The 21,137-nt window shown below is 41.1% G+C and overlaps 1 protein-coding gene across 10 annotated transcripts in view; it reads left to right on the forward strand.

The window, feature by feature from the left end:
* TTLL7 (tubulin tyrosine ligase like 7) overlaps window positions 1-21,137 on the forward strand; it is a 110,591-nt gene that overhangs the window by 50,783 nt on the left and 38,671 nt on the right. For all 10 annotated transcript variants that reach the window (XR_006283306.1, XR_005226599.2, XR_006283304.1 and 7 more), the window contains 4 exons: window positions 13,721-13,815; window positions 14,882-15,029; window positions 15,117-15,190; window positions 20,850-20,985. Coding sequence is in view for 6 of the 10 variants with exons in the window: in XM_043521011.1 (XP_043376946.1) it covers window positions 13,721-13,815; window positions 14,882-15,029; window positions 15,117-15,190; window positions 20,850-20,985 (453 nt within the window). In the remaining 4 variants the exon portion in view is untranslated. The remainder of the gene's footprint in view (window positions 1-13,720; window positions 13,816-14,881; window positions 15,030-15,116; window positions 15,191-20,849; window positions 20,986-21,137) is intronic.

Below are 21,137 nucleotides of genomic sequence, written 5' to 3' on the forward strand. Positions count from 1 at the left end.
GGGTCATCTTCCAGCTCATCTTTAAATCTTGCCCTTAGTTACACTTATGCTGCCCTAGTGGGTCCAGTTCATGTTTGCCCTGCAGCCAGCTGCAACAGAAAAAAGGGGCTACAAAGCAGCTGCATAGGTTCCTAGGATTTCTGGTTCTCCTATCACAGAGGGCCTTCTGATTGGCATGAAGGAGTGGCGTAGTCTCTGGAATTCTGCACCTCCACAATGGTCTATAGTTAGAGCACATCTTAAGGCAGCCCTGACCTAACCTTAACCTGTGCCAAAGGTGAGCCCCTAAGTACCCTGCACTCTTGCTAATGCTGGCATAGGGATGCCTTTCCTTCATTACCTTCAAATTATGCTCTTAATAAAGATTTTGCAACTCTATTGCTGTCAGGAGATTTGGACGGGTAACTGATTAGAATTCATTGGACAAATCTGTTGAAGATGTAGTAGATGGATTCTATTCCTTCTAATCTTTTCTCAGCTGTAATGGCTCTGCAGAGCTAATGGGAGTGAAAAGTAATAAACTTTAATGACTAAAAAGTTACCAAGTCAGATCCTTAATACACAGGGACCATAGTTCAGCAAGGTGCTTAAAATGTGCTTAACTTTAAGCATCTAAATCAGGGGGATTACTCATGTTCTTAAAGCTAGGCACATGCTTAAGTAACTTGCTGAATTGGAGTCTGAGCGCAGACCTGTAAGTAACAAGGTGCCACTTTTGTATAGTGACTTTTCAAAGTAGAATTATACTTCAAATGGTTAAACAGAAACAAATGACAAAAGGTATGCAAGTATTGTAGAAAATCTTGGGCACTGATAGATGAAGATACTTATTAAAAACTGCTTTGCTTAACTTAATTCTTTTAAATAACAAAATACACTTGGCTCTTAAAATAAAAAAGCAGTATTCTCAACAGTAGAGAGATACACAAGGTAGAAAGGATACAGCTGATGTACAATCAGAAATATATTCTAGCCATATGCCATGTATAGTAGTGATTATTTAGTTGTATTACAGTTGCATTTGGAGGTCCCAAGCAATATTGGGGGCCCATTGTGCTAAGCACTGTTACTAAATACAGTAGGAGACATTCCTGGCCCCTGAGAACTTAGGCCAGATCTTCAAAGGTATTAGACACCGAACTCCTATTGAAGTCAATGGGTGTTAGTGCCTAAAGGCCTTTGAGGATCTTATAGTCTAAGCAGCAGTTCTCAAACAGTGTGTCAAAGTGGGTTGTGACCCACTTTGAATGTGGTCGCCAGGGCTGGCTTAGACTTGCTCGGGCCCGGGGCTGAAGCCCAAGCCCCACTGCCCAGGGCCGAAGCCGGAGCCCGAGGGCTTCAGCCCTGGGCAGCATCGCTCATGTTACAGGCCCCCTGCTGGGGCGGAAGCCCTTGAGCTTCAGGTTTGGGGCCCCCCCCATACCCAGGGCAGTAAGGATCAGGCAGGCTCAGGCTTTGGTCCCCCCCTCCAGGGGTCGTGAAGTAATTTTTATTGTCAGAAGGGAGTCACGGTGCAATGAAGTTTGAGAACCCCTGGTAGACAAGACAGATAAAAGGTATAAAGGGAAAGAGGTGATTTGTCTAGGGTCCCACAGCTGGTCAGTGGCAGAGCCAGGAATAGAATGCAGATTTTCTGAGTCCCCTTATTCATGGCTTGTCTAGTTCTGTTTCATGAAAACAGGCTATTTCTCCGTTGGTTCACTTCTGTGAAAATAGACAAATATACCTTCATTTCTGGTTAGGTCTGCATGAAGATAAACATAGATTCAGTCATGAACACTGTTTTAAATGTAACTTTAAAAGGATCTTTAAACCTACAAAACACAAATTAAGCGATACACTAAGATCGTCTCCATTTCATCCCCCATTAGGTATTAGAAATATTCTTGAGCACCAATGTCTAATCAGGAATATCTTCCCAACATTCATTATTCTAAAAATAAACAGAAATCACAGCCTCCTGTCTAAACTTGACTAATGTGACCTTTGCAAAATTCACAAAAATTGCATGTGGAAGAGTGCTGACTTCTTCAGACTGCTTTAAAGCAAATCACATTGCGCCACCTAGCGGATGACAATCAGGAACATCTTTTTCAGATTCTCTCCCCGATGTATTTGAACCAATCCCTTTTGCAGAAAAGGATAAATATTACAATATACTTCATGATATATTGATATACCGGTATAATTTAGAAAGAAAATTCTCTTTTGGGCATGAACTGTACATCAGCTTTGTCTGTTGCCATATATTACACTCCAACATTTGAGAGAGCATTTGAAGAGTGATCTTGTAGGGTACTTGACTGCTCCCTGCAATATGCAGATTGCTCTTAACTTCCACAGAAGTTAAGGGGGATTTAAAGGTACAAAGCAGTTTGTAGGTTGAGTTTGGAACTTCTTAGCAAGTAACACTAGGGAGCAAGCATTTCTGGGGGGAGATGGCTACATTAAGGAAATACTTCAAAGCGGGACCATTTTCTCCCCCTGAAAATATAAAAACCTCAAATATTTGATTTCTTTCAATCAAGAAAGCATGTTTTAAAATACACATGCAGAGAACCATGCCAATCCGTACTTCAGCATGTTGCTATTACACTGTGAAACAGATGGTTGGGTTTGCTCTTCACTGAAGCACAGGCCAGCAAGCTTTCCTGCCATGTCCAGGTGAGTGGGCAAGTGGAAGAGCAGTATGTTGTCCCCTCACCTAGCCCTTTGCACACAGCAACACCCCAAACAGGATTATGATGTTTACTGTTACCTGTTGGTTCTTCCTCCCTTGTGCTGCTAATCTGAGAAGATGGGCAGGACCAGGCTCTCATTGCTCCTGTACAGCTCTTCTGGGGTGCTGTTGGACAGAAAGAAAACTCATGGGAAGGTGCCTTAGAAATTGGTCCCATTGGAGGGAAGAAGTAATTAGGCTGTTGCTTTGCTTCTCTCCTCTTCAGCTCTTAAAAGGGGCACTGCAGCCATTGCCAGTGGGCTTCTGTGATACTGAAGCCAGCCATTGGAAGTGAATAAACATGGATGCTGAGACTTTGTCGCTGTATGGGAGCGGTCTGTGATGTAAAGTATTCTGTGTTAGCCCAGAAAAACTAGTACAATCCCAGCAGAATTGTGCAGTGGGCAGGTATAACATACTCATGCATGTTTAGCAAAAATATTAACAGAAAGCTGTATTTCCCCATGGCTTCTGTAGTTTGTGATATCAAAAGAACCTCTGCTTTATATTCCAACATAAAAATGCATTAACTTGGCATAAATTCCATCCAATCTGTGAAAAACAAGTACTAATGAAACACAAAATCCTAAACTTCAGAATGCATTGTTGCAGGTTTTCATTTCTTATTTATGCTTTTTAAAAATACAGATAATTAATTGATATATTGTGTAAGGAACATAAATGGTTTCCAGAGTTTATGGAAAACTCTTAACTTGGGATTTCCTATATTTTAATGTGTTCTATTATTGAGGAGTGGATTTAAACAATCTTAGTCCCAGGGTAATGCATTATTTATGCTGGAATTTACATGGCTTTTTTGGAGCATAAAGGCAGAGTTGAGACATTGAACATATGGACACCCACAAAAAAAACCCCTTAAGGTACTGTCAAATCTGAACCTTTTTTACAGCTGTAACTCATTGCTATTAAGGTAAAAACCTCACATTTATATGAGAAAATGGCTGGGCTCCAGCCGGGAGCCTGATAGCATAGGGCCCTGCTACAGCATCTTGTTCTGGTTCTATAAAATGCATATTCCACTAGCTCATGGGAGTAAATGTATTTTCCAACCATAAAGGGCTTCTCGTGATCAAAATAAGAACAGTTATGCTGAATAATGAGGCATGATTACCAAAGAGCATAAAATATATTTTATCACCAGCCTGTTATCAATAACTCTCTAAATATGGGCATTTTGAGGTTTGTAAACTTGTCAATGTTCAGCTAGAGGGATTTTAAACCCTTTTCCCCCCACCCCAGAAAATTATTGTAAAACCAGTACGAAATCTGAAAAATGGGCAATTTTTAAATGCCTCTAACTTAAAATATTCACTGATCCATTTAATGTTTTTTCAATCTCATCAGGAGTCCTTTAGTAAGAGTTGTGAGTTTGGGAAAGAAGTATTTTTGTTCCACTTCTAAAAGTCATGGAGGACAGTCCACATAACTGTCCTTTTCAATGCAGACTTAACCTGTGATGTTGTGCTCAGCACCTCCATAATAGTTAATGAAGCAATGGCAATAGAGGCACAAACCATGAGCGTGAATGATGAGCTAGGTGAATGCAGCAGGCCATTAATCCATTACTCGGTTTAATCCTCCGGAAACAGCCTGAGAAATGTCAGCATTTCAATTATATGATGAATGTTTGGGGTTTTTTAAAAAATTAATTTAGAATTATTGTTGCCCCTTTGGCCTGAGCAGTTCACCAATATTTGGGGACTGGCCTGATTGTGTCTAATAGGAAGAGAATATGATGTTGTTCAAGTTCTTTGGTACCAAAATCAGGCCATTTGTCCTATTTGCTCCCTCTGAGGGACACTTCTCACAAATATTTCTCTTTGGTTTTGCTAGCTTTCTCCTTCTCTTTTTTTTTTTTTTTTTTTTTAAAACACTCATAGAATCTGAGAATATCAGAGTTGGAAGAGACCTCAGGAGGTCAACTAGTCCAACCCCCTGCTCAAAGCAGGACCAATCCCCAACTAAATCATCCCAGCCAGGGCTTTGTTAAGCCTGATCTTAGAAGTTTTTAAGGAAGGAGATTCCACCACTGCCCTAGGGAACCCATTCCAGTGCTTCACCACTGTCCTAGTGAGAGAGTTTTTCCTAACATCCAACCTAAACCTCCCCCACTGCAACTTGAAACCATTACTCCTCGTTCTGTCATCTGCTACCACTGAGAACAGTCTAGATCTATCCTCTTTGGAACTCCCTTTCAGGTAGTTGAAAGCAGCTATCAAATCCCCCCTCATTCTTCTCTTCTGCAGACTAAACAATCCCAGTTCCCTCAGCCTCTCCTCATAAGTCATGTGTTCCAGTCCCCTAATCATTTTTGTTGCCCTCCACAGGATGCTTTCCAATTTTTTTCACATCCTTCTTGTAGTGTGGGGCCCAAAACGGGACACAGTACCCCAGATGAGGCCTCACCAATGTCTAATAGAGGGGAATGATCATGTCCCTCAATCTGCTGGCAATGCCCTACTTATACAGCCCAAAATGCCATTGGCTGCCTTGGCAACAAGGGCACACTGATGCATATCCAGCTTCTCATCCACTGTAACCCCTAGGTCCTTTTCTGCAGAACTGCTGCCTAGCCATTCGGTCCCTAGTCTGTAGAGGTGCATGGGATTCTTCTGTCCTAAGTGCAGGACTCTGCACTTGTCCTTGTTGAACCTCATCAGATTTCTTTTGGCCCAATCCTCTAATTTGCCTAGGTCCCTCTGTATCCTATCCTTACCCTCCAGCGTATCTACCTCTACTCCCAGTTTTGTATCATCTGAAAACTTGCTGAGGGTGCGATCCACGCCATCCTCCAGATCATTAATGAAGATATTGAACAAAACCGACCCTTGGGACACTCCACTTGATACCAGCTGCCAACTAGACATGGAGCCACTGATCACTACCTGTTGAGACCAACAATCTAGCCAGCTTTCTGTCTACCTTTATAGTCCATTCATCCAGCCCATGCTACTTTAACTTGCTGGCAAGAACACTGTGGGAGACCATGTCAAAAGCTTTGTTTTCACTCACACTCCCCTCCCCCCCACCCCCCGACCTCCAACCCCGCATTTAAACCAATCCCAGGGAAATTCCACAAAGTCACAACTACATGGTCTTTCCCTGCTCAGGCTTTGCAATGTGACCAGTGGTCTTGGGTGGTAGTTGCTATTATCTCCAGCTATGTCACACCAGAAAGTGGCTTAATTGCTCCCTCTCTTTAGCCTGAAAGAAGAGTGGTTAGCACGCCCATCCGCTTTAATGAGGTCTGTGATTGTCTGTACATCAGTGGCTGCGAACACCTTCAGTACAGTATAACAGTATATTTTTGGTGGTTGGTCTTTTTCTTACGACTTTTAAACTCAACCCATTATTTGGGGAAAGTTCAGCACACATTAATACAGAATGAAGTCCTGTCTAAAATATTTAGTCCAACTTATGGACTTAATGGAGAATGAAATCCCTGCTATAAAAAGGATATCATTCTCTCATCAATTCTATAGATTTGCAAAGCACTTTACATAGGTTTTAAGCTCTATTAAGTTTGATGGGTGAATCTACAAAGCATTTTGGAGAATGCAGGAGGAGCCTCCCAGCCTGGATTGACAGACCTGGGATAGCAGGGCTCGCACAAGCACTCTACAAATAGCTGCATAAGACAGGGCATTGAAGTTGAGACTTGAACTGGAGTTCAGGCTCTGAAGCCCACCCGCTTCCCTAGGCTACAGAGCCTGAGCCTCAACTTCAAAGTGCTGTCTACACAGCTACTTTTAGAGCTCTAACTCAGGCCTGCTACCCCAAGTCTGGCAACCTGGGCTGGGAGGCCTGCTCCCACTCACTCCAAAATGGTATGTAGATATATTGGCCTATGGGGCTTTCCCCTAAGGGACATCACTGACTTCAGCATTGTGAGAGCTGCATGTTTTGACCCTCTGCCAGCTCTACAGTAATGGGCTCCAGGAAGAGGAGAGCAGGAGTCTGCTGTTGAATCTTTTGACAAGAATGCTGTCACCAAGCCCCGTAGGTCAAAGTGAGAATACCAAATTCAGGACAAGCTGCTGGGGAAAAGGGTAGACAGCCCCACCACACAAAACTAGTGGTTATTCTTCCATGAGATATACTAAACCAGCAACAAAAGTTAATTTCTGTCTCACCACAGTGGCTAATGGGAAGTCCAGACTGCAGCCGCCTTAGGTATTCCAGTCTTGGATTCAATAACCAGACACTAGACTTAATAATTGGGTTATTTAAAACTAATTTCATCAAACAAAGGTTCTTCTGATCCCAAAGGACCAGCCATGTACCCAGGTCAATAATAACACTGTTGCCAGTTCTTTAGTATCTAACACCTAAAGGTTTATTTATACAGAAAGGAAAAAGGTGAGCATTAAAATCGGTTAAAGGAATTAAATACATACAACAATTGCAAATTTGTTGGATCAGGCTTGTAGCAGTGACGGAATGAATAAACTGCTGTCTTGTTAAGTCTCGGTTGCTTCCAAATCATTGGAAGATCCTCAGTCACTTTGCTAGAATGCTCCCCTTAGTACAGAGGTCTCAAAGTCCCAGCCCAGAGGCCATCGGGGGCCCAAGAACCTCCGCACTGTGGCCCGCAGAGGAGAGACCTAGGCAAACGCTGCCAGCAATGTCTGCAACAGGTGCTGCCCCCCACAGCTCCCATTGGCTGGGGGAGAGGGACAGAGATTCAGCCATGGAGGCAGCATCATTAGTTGCTGGGCAGAGTCAGCCATGGAGGCAGTGTCACTTTTTTTCCACAATGAATATAAATACCAAACACAACTATCTGATGGTCACCTTGCTGCAATCCTGAAGGTTTCAACTTTTCAGTCACTGGGGCGAAACATCAACAAACTGACACAACTGAAGTGTTGCCAGGTGTCTGGAAAACACTAAAAACTCTCTGGAAGGCAAAGAATTGTATAAAGTTGTATGACAGTTTTATTATTTCTAAGAAATTCAAAATAAAAACTACACTATAAACGTTTTTTCTTTTCTGAACACCATCTTCAGTGACATTATTGCCCCACTGGGAGGATTTGAGGACTGGCACAGGCCAATTTACTAAGGTAAACTGGCTTCGAGACCCCTCCATTAGTACACATTCATAGTCCAGAGGTTTGAGCAAGAAAGAAGCAAAATGCAGATGCTTTCAGGGCCTTTTGTATCTTCTGCCAAGTGAAGGGAAATCCATTGTTCTAGTTTGTGTAAAATTACAGGTAGCAAGATGGGGTTTGGAGTCACGTGGGCAAGTCACGTGTCCAGACATGCTTTGCTTAGTCATAGCAGAGGCCATTACCCATGTTCTAAACAGAACGTTCACATGAAAGTCCATCGGTTGTGGATGGACGTCTTCCATGGTCCATTGTGAGTTAAGTTTTCCTTGATGAGCCATTTCACTTGAATAGTCCGCTTCAAGATGTACAGGCCAAATACCTTGTGGGTGTTACCACAGGAGCAAATATTTGAAATACAGGTACATAGTTAATAATTATAACTTCAGATACAAAAATGATACATTCATACAAATAGCATAATCATATTTGGCAAATCATAACCTTTCCATAAACCAGTTATTTGACATACTTTGTACAAGATTTGTTGCAATTATATAACAGTGGTAGCAAGAGTGATCTACATGGTCATATTTTAATCACATATCATCACAGTTGCTAAATCCTAACCCCAGTGTTTTGGTTTTGTGGGTGATATGGTTTCATTTGACTTACTGACTTCTAGACAATTAGTGTTTTATGCATTAGCCAGAAGTTAAAAACTATTCCTTTCATCTTATAAAATCAGATCCCCTTGCAAATGAAAACCTAGATGAGATCTTTAGATAGCTATAAACTTGTATAGCTATATATGCTAAGAATTACAGATTTGGCAATTGTGCCATTCTTTCAAATTTAACACCAAGTATAAAATTGCAGTTTTATTGCCATGCTTTTTATGTAATCTAACTGTGTATGCCTGACTTGCACAAATGTTGTGCATACTTTTAATTGTAGGAACAAAGTTTGAGGACTTCAGCTGGAGGATTTACAAACTCACACTGGAATAAAATAATTAATTCAGTAACTGTTTAAAATTCAGAGCAACTAAAAAATCATGAATATTAAACAAGTTCTTAAGGGGAAAGGATGGTGAGATTATAAAAAATATAATCTACACCAGGGATCTCAAACTCAAATCACCACGAGGGCCGCATGAGTACGAGTACATTGGCCCAGGGCCGCATCACTGAAACCTTTTCATAGAATGCTACAAAAATATAGTAAAAAATGAAGAATAATACATTGACTGACTTTTAATAGCATACTATATTAACTTTTTAAGAACAGTAATGCAAAGAGGGGTTTTAAGGAATAGTTACAGGTGTTTATTATGTGGTCAGTAACACCGATGATCTACACTAACAGTCTATCAACATAGCTGTAATGGCAGGAACTTTTTAAAGTAACTATTCATACAAAATACATTGCCACTTTTAACAAACATTCTTCCCAACTACTCACAACAAAGAATCATGCATGCTGAACTTCATACCTCAGACTGCTCATCTAGTCCATGAGGCCCCGCCCTTTCCAACCCCTTCCCCCAAATCCCGGCCCTGGCTCTGCCTCTTCTCCACCTCCTCCCCTGAAAGCGCTGTGTCCCCGCTTGTCTCCCCTCCCTCCTGGAAAGTCCCAAGTGCCGCCAAACAGCTGTTCAGTGGTGGGAAGTGCTGGGAGGTAGGCGGAGGAGCGGGGATAGGGTGTTCTTGGGGGGGAGGGGGAGTGGGGAAGAAGGACAGGGGCTGGGGGGAAGGAGAGCTTGGCTGCCAATGGAATCGGTGCCTATGGCGGGCCACAGGAAATAACTATGCAGGCTGCATGTGGCCCACGGGCCACGTGTTTGAGACCCCTGATCTACACAATGTCTCAACATACTGGACTGTTGTAAGCAATAATGTGTGAGTACACATCTGTTATTTACCCAGTAGTTTTCCTCTTCTGTGTGTTATCCCATGTGCTAAGTGACTATAAACTAGTTTGGATGTTGATTGTTCAAATCTGTTTTGGTGATGGTCTGCCCCAGGAAATCTGGAGTATGACAAAGCTAGTATCTTTGTGGGATGAATCCATTTATAAATTAGCACTAACACATTTATTGTATAAATGACCCACCAAGAAAAGTGCTAATAGAAGCAGATACCAGCACAGATTAGGCAGGTGGAAGAAAGGTGAAGGAAAAACAGGATAAAAGTTTTAGTTAGAGGGTTTGTTCAAAGTAGACCAAAAGGGCTTTTGTGGCCAAATGGCTCATCCATCCATCCAAATGCAGAGTCTGTCAAACTCTTTCTCTGTTCCCTCTTGGCGAAGAATTCATTCCAACTGAGCTCAGCCACTTCCCTGCCTGGTTAGGTTCCCTGGCAATCTCTGCCTTAGTATTAGTTTGTTTTTGCCAGCTATTGGATGGAGCCTGGAAAAGATATTGTCATGGGCTCTAAAGGCCTGTTAATTCATTGGTAGAGGCTTAAGTACTACTTAAGCAGGGAGGTTTTCTTCCTCAGGGCTTGCCTATACTTACAGTACAGCTGTAGTACTTAGTAAAGACACTATCTATGCCAATGGGAGAGCTTATCCCATTAGTGTAGGTGCTCCACCACCCTGAGAGGCAGTAGCTATGGCAATGGGAGAAGTCCTTCCTTCGACAATACTGTTTACACTGGGGGTTAGTTTGGTATAACTATGTTGCTCAGGGGTGTGGATAATCGACGTACTTGTATTGACATAAGTTACTAGTGTAAAACAAGCCTCAGACTCCTGTTTCCACCCCTTTCCCCCTCTGTGTGCTCAACAGCATGAGGCAAACAGCAGGGCCTCTGAAATGTCACATTCACGTGTAGAAGCTAAATTGAGAGCGGCTTCCAAATTAGTTTCTGGAGTAAAACTTGAAAAGAAGCCCAGCCATCAGCAAAGTGGTGCTGAGTGTAGTGGCCAGGCTGGAGGAAGAACGTGGCATCCTGCCTTTGCTGCCACCAAACTTCAGTCAGCCGCAGATCTGAACTGTCTGTTTACAAATCACTATAGCAGGCCTCTTGCATCTTAGGGGTTGTCTACACTGGCACTTTACAGCACTGCAACTTTCTCGGTCGGGGGTGTGAAAAACACCCCCGAGTGCAGCAAGTTTCAGCGCTGTAAAGCCCCAGTGTAGACAGTGCACCAGTGCTGGGAGCTGTGCTCCCAGCACAGGGAGCTACACCCCTCCTGGGTGTATTTTTAGAGCACTGGGAGAGCTCTCTGCCGCGACCATACAGGCCATGTTAAACGCTGCTGTGGCAGCGCTTTAACGTTGCCAGTGTAGACTAGCCCTCAAATACATGAAGTAACAAAACTTATGAAAAGAAATAGGTGCAATATCCTAGACCAGTAACAGATCAGGTATTCAACTATAAACTGATAAAATGAATAATACAGAAAAAAATCATTTCCTTCATTTTCCTACTAAGTCAGGGGATTAGAATGACATCTCAAACCCCTAAAGCAGGCAGTTCAGCAGGCATCTGAGATGGCATCAGATTTGTAATGGAAGCCAAGAACCCTCCACCTGATTTCAGGACTTGGTGCATAAATGAAGGAGGAAATGATTTTCCAATCTTTAATTTTTTTAATGAAGCTGTTTATAATTATGAAGTCTGTACTAATCTTCTGTCGCTTAGTGTGCATCTTTAAATAAAAGGTTTTGCAGATCATCTTTACTGCTTCTTTCTAAAACATTATTTAAAACATTATTCGAATGCTGCATACGGTTGCTTTTGGTTAGCTGTTATTTGTGTCACAGCCATCGTGTGTGTATCTATAACTAAAAAAACTTTACTACAGTAAGTAGGTCTCACAAGTTTCCTTTTTGTTAAAATGAATTTAATAGTCATCTTGGTCACCTTGAGTGATCGGTCCTTCAGCCCTCATATAGATTTAATCGATCACAAAACTTCTTCCATTCGTCTCTTATCCTGGCCTTCCTTCTCCATGTGCGGCCATGCCTTTTCACAGTAAAAACTTCCCATCTCTTTGGAAGTCGGCCGAGTGGTCATTTCAGTTCTCATGGGTACCACTTGCGACAGCGGCAATCCATTGATTGTAAGTGAGCCTAGATGCCCAGCCCATCGCATTTTACTGTACCTGCTTTCAACAACGACATCCTATACTCCAGTCTGCTGTCTGATTGCTTCATTGGGGACTCAGTGGTAGGTAGAAATCCCCAGAATTCTTCTTTCCATCGCCCTCTCTGTGACAAGCAGTTGTTGCTCCTTTATCTTTGTCAGCGCCCATGTTTCACCGCCATACAACATTTCATAGTAGCATTAAGATACTGTACTTTAAGCAGTGCATTTCAAACTGACTAGTGCAATTCTCAAGTAGTTGGTCTCTCGACTTTTGACCTTGTGTCTCTTAATTTTGGAGGCTTCTTGGGTTGTTGACTGCTTCTGAATATCTATCCAGTGGTCAGAAAAAGTCAAAGAAGCAATTTTCCACCCCCTCCCTAAGCGCTGTCTATACAGATATTTTTCGAGTGCTAGTGCAAGCCCCACTAGCCCACATCTCTTGTCCTGGGCTGGGAGTCTCAGTCCAAAATGCTGTGAAAACATATCCACAGAAATCTTACTGTAGCGTTTTTTACACTGTGTGTTTTATAATAACAAAACCACCTTCTTCATAAAACACAACTAACATGGTTATGTTTGTTCAGGTTTGCTGCAAACCTTTTTCTTCTATATCACCACTTTGTAAGAAATAAAAGGTCATTTAAATCAAGAGTTAGTTTTCGGTGTAATTGAATTTTCCTTTCTATCTTAGATGCATAGCACAGATCCTTTTTATAATAATGTCTGTTAATATATATTAACATATTAAATATATCCATGTGTAACTATATTATTCACTTGTATTACATTATTCTCGTAAAATGACAGGATATAAGATATTAAATAGTACAATGTGCTGTAATTACTTCTCACATTCACTGTAGGAATGTTGCCGTTAATGCTGCAGCTGTAATCTAAAATGTTAACAATACAGGGATATTTTGAAGGCCCACAATTTCAAAAATCAGCATGAACTTCTGCATGCCATGTTCCCTATTTGCACATTTGCAATCCCGTGTGTGTGTGGGCTCACAGGCTCTGGCTATTTCTATGTGCTATGGGTGCATGCAATTGTGACTTAAAAATTTGGGCCAAAATAGCATTTCAGAAGTCCCAAAAATTACACTATATCTAACTACAATTTCACTGGTATTTAGGCATGCAGTACATAGATAACTTATTGGAAAAATTAATAAAACTACCTGGTGTTTACCTTTAACTTATCCAAACACATCTAATCAACGTAGTTTTACTTTAAATATTTTACATACATAAAATCTTATTTAAAATGCATCTGTCCTGTCGAGTGACAGTTTTCTGTAATATGATGTATGAGAGTTGGGTTTGAGTTCTTGCCCCCCAGAGGCCCACAGATTAAATGCTCCACTTCTTCTTTCAACATTTATCTACATGATTGATTTTAAGCATGGACTACCAACATGCTTAAAGTTAACCATGTGTGTAAGTGTTTGTACTATCAGGGAGCTGAACAACAAAAACTCTTTGGCCTGCGTGCTGCCAGAGGAGACAAGTCTATCAGATTATCTAAGAAAGATTCAGCCTGGTAAATCCTTGGATGGGAGACCTCCCAAGAAGAAAGTAGCCAGACTTCTCCCACCATGTTTTTAATGACTTTTCATGGTTTTTCTTTTAATTCTGATTGAATGGTATCTCTCCTGTATAATGATAACTTTCATTTTGAATGTTCGCTCTTTCAGTTTTCATGACATTAGCTTCCTAACATTTATTTTATTAATCGAATTATTTTTATGTCAGTAAATTTTTAAAAAAGTCTTTATGACAAATGTGTGTATATTTCATATACTGAAATATTTTCTGTTTCAATTTTTCAGATTAATCGAGCCCCAAGCTTTGGAACTGACCAAAAAATAGACTATGATGTAAAAAAAGGTGTTCTACTAAATGCACTAAAGCTTCTCAATATAAGGTAAACTTGCATTTTAATCCTCACCCTAACTTTTTTTATAGGAGTGTGACGTTTACTGCCCTTTTTTTTTTTTTTTCTGTTGAATGTGAGAAAATCATGGGATATGCGCAGTATGGAAAATTTGTTACCAGTCTTAAATTGTGTGAATGGCAAAGTTTTCTTATTTACCAGTTTTACTATGTGTACGTGAGTCAACGTTAACTTTACTCCTCATTAGTGTGCATTATAAAAAAAAAAAAAAGTATTGATTACCATTCCTGATTCTTGTTTTAATAATTTTTCACTCGGGTCTCAGTGTGTGGATGGTAAGTGCTGGCATGGGTTCACTGTCACTTTGGTAGTTTGTTCTGACGGCAGCAGCCTCCACAATTGCAATCCATTTCTACTAACGCCAGAACACAGAGGTGGGGGTAAAGTGGAGGAAATGGTGCAGTTTTCAGTTGTAAACCTAATAGAAAATAATTAAGTTAAGGTCAATGTTGCACATTGGGTGGTAGCACAAAGTCAGTACAGTACACTTAAAAGCACAGAGTTATCATAGCCATAAAAACTGATACTACAAGAATTCATTCTTAAGCAGTGTTTATTTTTTCATCTTATCTATTTATCGATAAGATTTATAGCATAAAGTGTTTGACAGGAAAAAACAGAGGTTTTCTTTTACAGTCAAAGCATCTCTCAGCTCAAATGTGCTATGAAATGACAACCTGTACACAGTGGTTAATACATTAGACCCTTGTCCTGGAATTGGATCTGGGAGGACAGACCCCTATGCCTGTGCAGTACCCCATTGATTTTAGTGGGATTCTGTACAGCTATAGAGGTCTGCCTACATGGAGTCCCATTAAAATTACTGGGGGGTTCCACACCTGTGCAGGCCTGATTGCATGTTGGGACAATATCCTGTGACTGTGCCAGATAAATATGAACAAAAGATTTCATTATAAAAAAAACTAAGAATTCAGCTATGTTTATAACAATGCAATGCAGTCTTCTCCTAATCCTGATTAAAAGATATTACTTTCCAGATTAACTGAGTCATATCTGAATGTAATCTGTATTTTAGGACAAGTGATAAAAGGAGAAACTTAGCCCAACAAAAAGCTGAGGCTCAAAAGAGACTTTATGGTCAAGGCTCAATGAAAAGACTGTCACCAGGATCCTCTGACTGGGAAAAACAGCGCCACACGCTAGAGAGGAGAAGAGAAGAACTGGTATAAAGGAATTTTACAAAGCTACTCCTCCTTCCCTCCCAAGGCTCATACTCAATCAGTTTTAATTCTTTCTTACTTGATTTCTAGAAAGAAAGACTTGCGCAAGTTCGTAAACAGATTTCCAAAGAAGAGCATGAAAACAGACACATGGGGAACTACAGGTAACTGTGCCCTCCATCTTTCTGCTTGAATGGGATGAATCAGTCCAGAATTGAATGATTTATTTAAGGATAATGGAAATGTGAGGCACTGATAGATTTTCTGCAGAAAAATTATTTACAGGAATGTATTTTAAGTATTGATGTGCACCAGATGCTGTCTTTTTTCCCAGGTAATAGAACTGGTAATCCAAGGTGTGTGTTTGCATCTGGCATTTATAAGGCATCAGTTATGTGGTCTATAGGCACTAACGTAATTACCTGAAAGACTTGGACATAAATGTTGAGTGCACGTAGAAGCATGGCTGCAGATAAAGGGCCTCTTCCTGCAGCCAGGCAATAATCCTATTGCTAGCAAGTTGTAGGCAGAAAGGGGGTGATAATAATGATGCCTATCTACGGTATGTCTTTAGGTATCTTTCCCTTGAAAATAACAAACAACAATTTTAATGGAGCAAAGATCACATTACTTAATAGTATGTTGATTTTGTTACGTTCTAGACAAAGCACACTGTATTGATTTAATATTTGAAAAGACAAATTTAAATACACAACAATGAGTAAGTATCTATGGTAAATATTATATTTGAAAGTAACACCCTAAGAAATAAAGGGTGTTTTTAACATCAACTCCAGGACTGAGGGAGTACATAGGTGAGCATTATGCCACCGTGCGCTCTGTATAATTCGGTCGGATACCAGGATCTGACTCTGTACTTTTAAGATACAAGTAAATTATTGTTTTAAAATGTTAATGAAAAAATCTAGATTTAAAAAAAAGCTGCCTTACAATATGGAAAGATGAACAATCCATTACTATTGTTGCATGGGATGACATGAGTGTTTTAAATGAGAACCGCAAGAAACTTGTAAGTTTGTAAGTAGAAAGTTGACAGACCTGTTTTAGACCTTTGAGTTTAATTGTTTTGTGAACAAATGGTCTCTTATATTAGTCAGGCATATTTTCTTCTGCCTTTGTCTTGCACTGAAATAGAAAACACTTTGGATCAGATTCTTCCCTCATTTTCACTGATCTAAATGCACAGTAACACTACTGGCGTCATATAATACCTGTATAATTGAGAGCAGAATGTGGCCTATTATCTTCTCAATGTATAAATATAAGGCAGTATCCTGAGAAGTACAGAGGATCTATTAGGCAACTATAATTCCCATTGATTTTAGGACCAACTCCATAATTTTTACTGAAGAGGATATTGATGTGAAATTCAAATTTATTATAGAAGTGATTTTCCAGAAATCAATTATCTGAGGTTTTGTGCATGACAGTATCTGGGAGTAGAATATAGTCTCAATGCTTTCTTTTTTTTATGGGAGAAAATTTACCAACAGATTCATACTGGCTCCAGATGCCTTTTTCATAAAATGAGACTCCACACCTTATATTCACTCACTCTCCCTTTCAGTCCTCTTAAAACTTTGGAGATCCCTCAAGAAAAGTGAAATTAATGTTTGTGACAGAGTGGGGAAGCTTCTACTAGGTATTTCCCTTGCCTTCTCTGATGCACTTCTGGCTCCTACTAAGGGCACCCTGGCCCTCTCTAATTCTCCCTTGCTCTCTGTGGAACTTCTATGATTGCTCCTAATTTCTCCATTGGCACAGCCTTGTCTGTAACGCACACAAAGCATAGCTGCTGAATGGTTATGAATTATGCTAGGTTTTAATTTGTTTTAGACCAGTGGAGAATTTTCCATTGGCCTGAGATCACTGAATAGTCACCATAGCATGCAATAGAAAACTGTATGTAACCCTTCTGCCAGGTGGAGCCAGCAGCAACAAGGGCCAGGTTCAGTATCTAGGGGTTCCTTTTCAACAATACAACACAAAACCGGCTCAAGCCCCCACCCAGTGACCTGGGACAATTACACACCACCCCCTGGGTGCCTCTAAGAGGCAATACTTCCCCTCTCGCAAGCACGGAGTCTGAGTGTAGCAAAAGCTTTTAATAAAAGGAGGGAAGTAACTCAGCATTAATTTGGGAAAACACCGCAACTAGGGTTCATAAACACAAACCATGAACAAAAGACCCACCCCCAAGTAAGTTGGGCAGTGTCCTTTTCCCCTCAGGTTCTTAAGTCCAGCAACCCAAAAGTCCCTTTAATGAGTCAACCCCTTCTCTGTACTCCACTCACAGCTGCTGTCCTTGGCCAGTGCAGCCCCAAAGTTCAGAGGTTCATCTGCAGAGTTCACTTTCCACCCAGTGTGGAGGCGGGGGTGAGGCGGGGGTAAGGAGGCATCTTACATGCTCCACTGCTTGGGCACTCGCTCATCACCCCAACGGCCGACTGCTGTTCCTCTGCCTGGCTCTGCTCTGGCCCTGGCTCTCCGCCAGCCATGCTACTGGCCACTCACCAAGACATCTTTTGCCCCCCCCCCCTTATAACACAGCTCTCAGTGATTTCAGCTGTTAGTGGTGGAGCCTCACTGCTGGTGCACACTGGGCAGTGTCTTGCAATAGAGACACTATCCGAAAGTAGGTATAATATGTAGACTTAGGTATCAGTGATTTCAGCTCTGCAGCGTGTAACAAGACTCTCGCTTGAATCTAAATTACTTCTTTTATTATACCATGGAGAGAGGAAGGATCGAATGGTGTCTAGGACCCTTAAATAGGGCCCACACCCTGTATCAACTCATTGGATTTTGGAACCCAAGTCCCCTGCCTAGCGAGTGCTGTTCAGCTGAGTGTGAGTCCCTCCATTGGGGTATGCCAGGTACAGTTCTGCTGCCCTCGGTTCACACAACAAGGATAACAACGCTTTACTACTCCTGCCCCAATAACAAGGAGACTGGGGCTCTGGCACCAGCCACAAGTGATCATTTGGGCAAGCAATCCAATCATGCTGAGCACCTAGGCAGGGTGGGTGTGTCCATGCAAATGAGATCACCTTCTGAAGTCTTTTTCCACAGTTCACCACTAGATATCAGGGGAGAACTCATTCGGACCCTGTTTACATGTACAAAAGTATATCTGAACCAAAGCTACTATGTTTATTTTAAACCAATGTGTGTGAATCTAGACTAATGCAATTCTATGAAAACTGAAAACCAAAAGTTTTTTTCACATACAGTTGGGAAAAAAGACCTTTTGTCCAACCACTGGATAAGGGAGTGCTACATATCACTCTCCAGCAATCTTCTCTGGCAGATGCCTGGATTATATTAAGTCTAGCGAGAACATGACCATTCTTCTCCATCTGAGTGAAGGTCACTGCAAGAGGTAGCTTTTCAAGGAGCCAAACATTGTGAGCAGGCAAAAGGGGAGCGATTCTTTTTCAAAATTCACAAGACTTAGTGTATGTCTACACTGCACTGTGGAACCTGCACTTGTGGACTTGGGGTTTCCAAGTCTACAGCTGAGCATGCACACTGCATTGTAAACCCAGGTTTACAGTTGCTGGAACTGCATCTCTCAACTATGCTAACGCATCTACACTGCACTATGCAAATCTTCTGACCTGGGTCTATGGCTTGAGCTGCGTCCACACTTCAGAATGACAGGGTTTGGACCAGAGCCACAGTGGGACTGGGCCTTGGACCCACACCCTGCTCCTGTGTGCTTGTGTAACCTTTGGGTGGGCTAGAGTTCACTTCGTTATCTTTCTCCAGTGCCTAAAAAAAACCTTCCAGCTCCCTTAGAAGAGTAGCTGGAGACCCAGAGTTCAGTCTCTAAGGATTTTCAGCAAGGATTGCACAGGGTCAGCCTCCTCCCCCCCATTTAAGTCTCAAAAGGAAATAAGAAATGAATTTAAATAAAAAACTTTATAAAATCTTATGATAAAGAAACAAATAATAATCTAATTTTTACAGCATGACATGGCTATTTTATAATCCACGGACATTACCTTCACATTTATACGTTAAATGTGAATAAAGAAAACAAATTAAAATCTGAACAGTTCAGTCCCCACAGAAATACAGTGAGAAGAACCTGAAAGTTCCCAGAAGCTTTGTTCACCTAAGTCTCAGTTAGCGTCTTTGATCACCAAATGTATACAATCTGCTGAGTCTAAAACATCTTACTCCACTTGCTTGTAGGAATCTTCAGTTGGAATCCATGCAGACTCTTCCTCCGCTGAAATCACTGCTAGCCAGTCAGCTAACTGATTAACCAACCACTCAGTTAAGTGTACAGATCTGAAGGAAAAAAAAACACATTACCAGAAAATACAAAACTGAGAATAGCAAAATAGAAATGTCTTTCCCCGTTACTACATTTAAAGAAAAGTTGGTGACTCAGACTAGTTGAGACAATTTAACTAGAACAGTTTGGCTAAAATCAAAACCACATTCAAAGCATACAATTAAAATAGAAATTTTGTCCCTCCCAATTTCCCCTTGCTATAATTAGCATTGCCCAGACTTCCCTGTTAGAGGGTTAATAATATCACTAACCTGCTGCAACATGCTTCAGAGTTAGGGACAACAGCCTGCTTCCTGCTCCTGGGCTCAGCTTTTCCCAACTCACACAGGACACATAGCCTTCTGCAAAGCAGCTGCCCTGACTGCTCGCCCTCCTGGAGTCTGACCCCAGCAACAGGGAACCTAACAGGGTCAGGAGCAGACCCAAAACTATCACACCCAATTCCAGAAGCTTCTGGATGTGGAGTGCTTAATCTGCCTAGCAACAATGACCCAGACACAGCTCAGTCCTACCTCCCCCAAAATGGGTCTCTCAAAGAGTTATCTCCCTATTAGGCACATGGTTACACTTGCTTACCCAAGTCAGAAAGGCTTGTGTGTGGACAGTAAGGGGGCTTGGGCTCAAACCTGAATCTGAGCCTGGGTTTACAATGAAGTGTAGACATACCCTTAGAGACCCACTAAAATACACCAGTTAATGATGCTGACTGATTATAATCTATTTGCCCACTTAATATAGATTAGAAATGAGTCACCAGGTTTTACAGTCTCTGGCTATGCTTCAGTTTTTCCTGAAAAGTAGATTAGGGATGATTCTCTTCAGAGCCAATTGTTTCTTTGTAAATGTACATAAATCACTCAGTCCTATTTTTGCATTGTCATAATCTCCCTACCCACAGTTGTAAAGAATAATGGTCATAGCTGCTGTAATGGAAAATTGGAGCCACTCTCCATCTTTGTTAGATAATGTTTTTCTAATAATGAATGTTCCTGTCCATTATGTTAAAAGGGTTACGGGGGTAGTGCAGTATGTCTCTAAGCTTTAATATATAGCATGCCCATAAAAGCGTAGTAGTTAATCAGTAAGATTTTCAATCTTTTTGTATTGCTTTGTTCCTAAACAAAATATTTCATGCCTCTGAATACAGCATTTTGTTAATGTTTCATGCCTCATTCACATCTGAAGTTGAAATTTCAGTGAGTATTCCAAGACTCAGTCATGATATTTCTGTAGAAGAACCTGCACTGTCTTTCTCTCTTTCTTTTTCTTTCTTTCTTTCTTTAAATCAGCCAATTGCTGGCTAAAGCATGTGTGTGTCCACTGAGCTAAAGTTAGGTGAGAGAGTCTTATTCACAGTATGCATTTAATAGTAATTACAGACTGACTAAATCTCCTACATGAGTTTTGTGAATTAGTTACTTTAGTTGTATTCCTTGTGTGGTCAGTAGCTCAACTTTATGTTCTACTTGTCTCCATTTCATTTTTTCTAATTGTAGGCGAATTTACCCTCCTGATGATAAGCTGTTACTTGAAAAATATGAGAGTTTGTTAGCCATTGCTTTCCAGACGTTCCTTGCTGGGAGAGCTGCGTCACTTCAGCGGGAGTTGAATAACCCTTTGAAAAGAATGAAGGTACTAGTGTGCCAGAAGTATTGGCTTTAAAGTTATGTATCTTGGAATTCCATGACCCAGCATGAAGTTTTGAATCAGGTTTGAATCATCTTTGCTCATGTGTCATTAATAACAACACCTTATAATTTTTCTGTAGTTTTATTGTTGTTCTT

The sequence above is a fragment of the Chelonia mydas genome, chromosome 8 (assembly GCF_015237465.2).
Source record: "Chelonia mydas isolate rCheMyd1 chromosome 8, rCheMyd1.pri.v2, whole genome shotgun sequence".
NCBI classification, from domain to species: Eukaryota; Metazoa; Chordata; order Testudines; family Cheloniidae; genus Chelonia; species Chelonia mydas.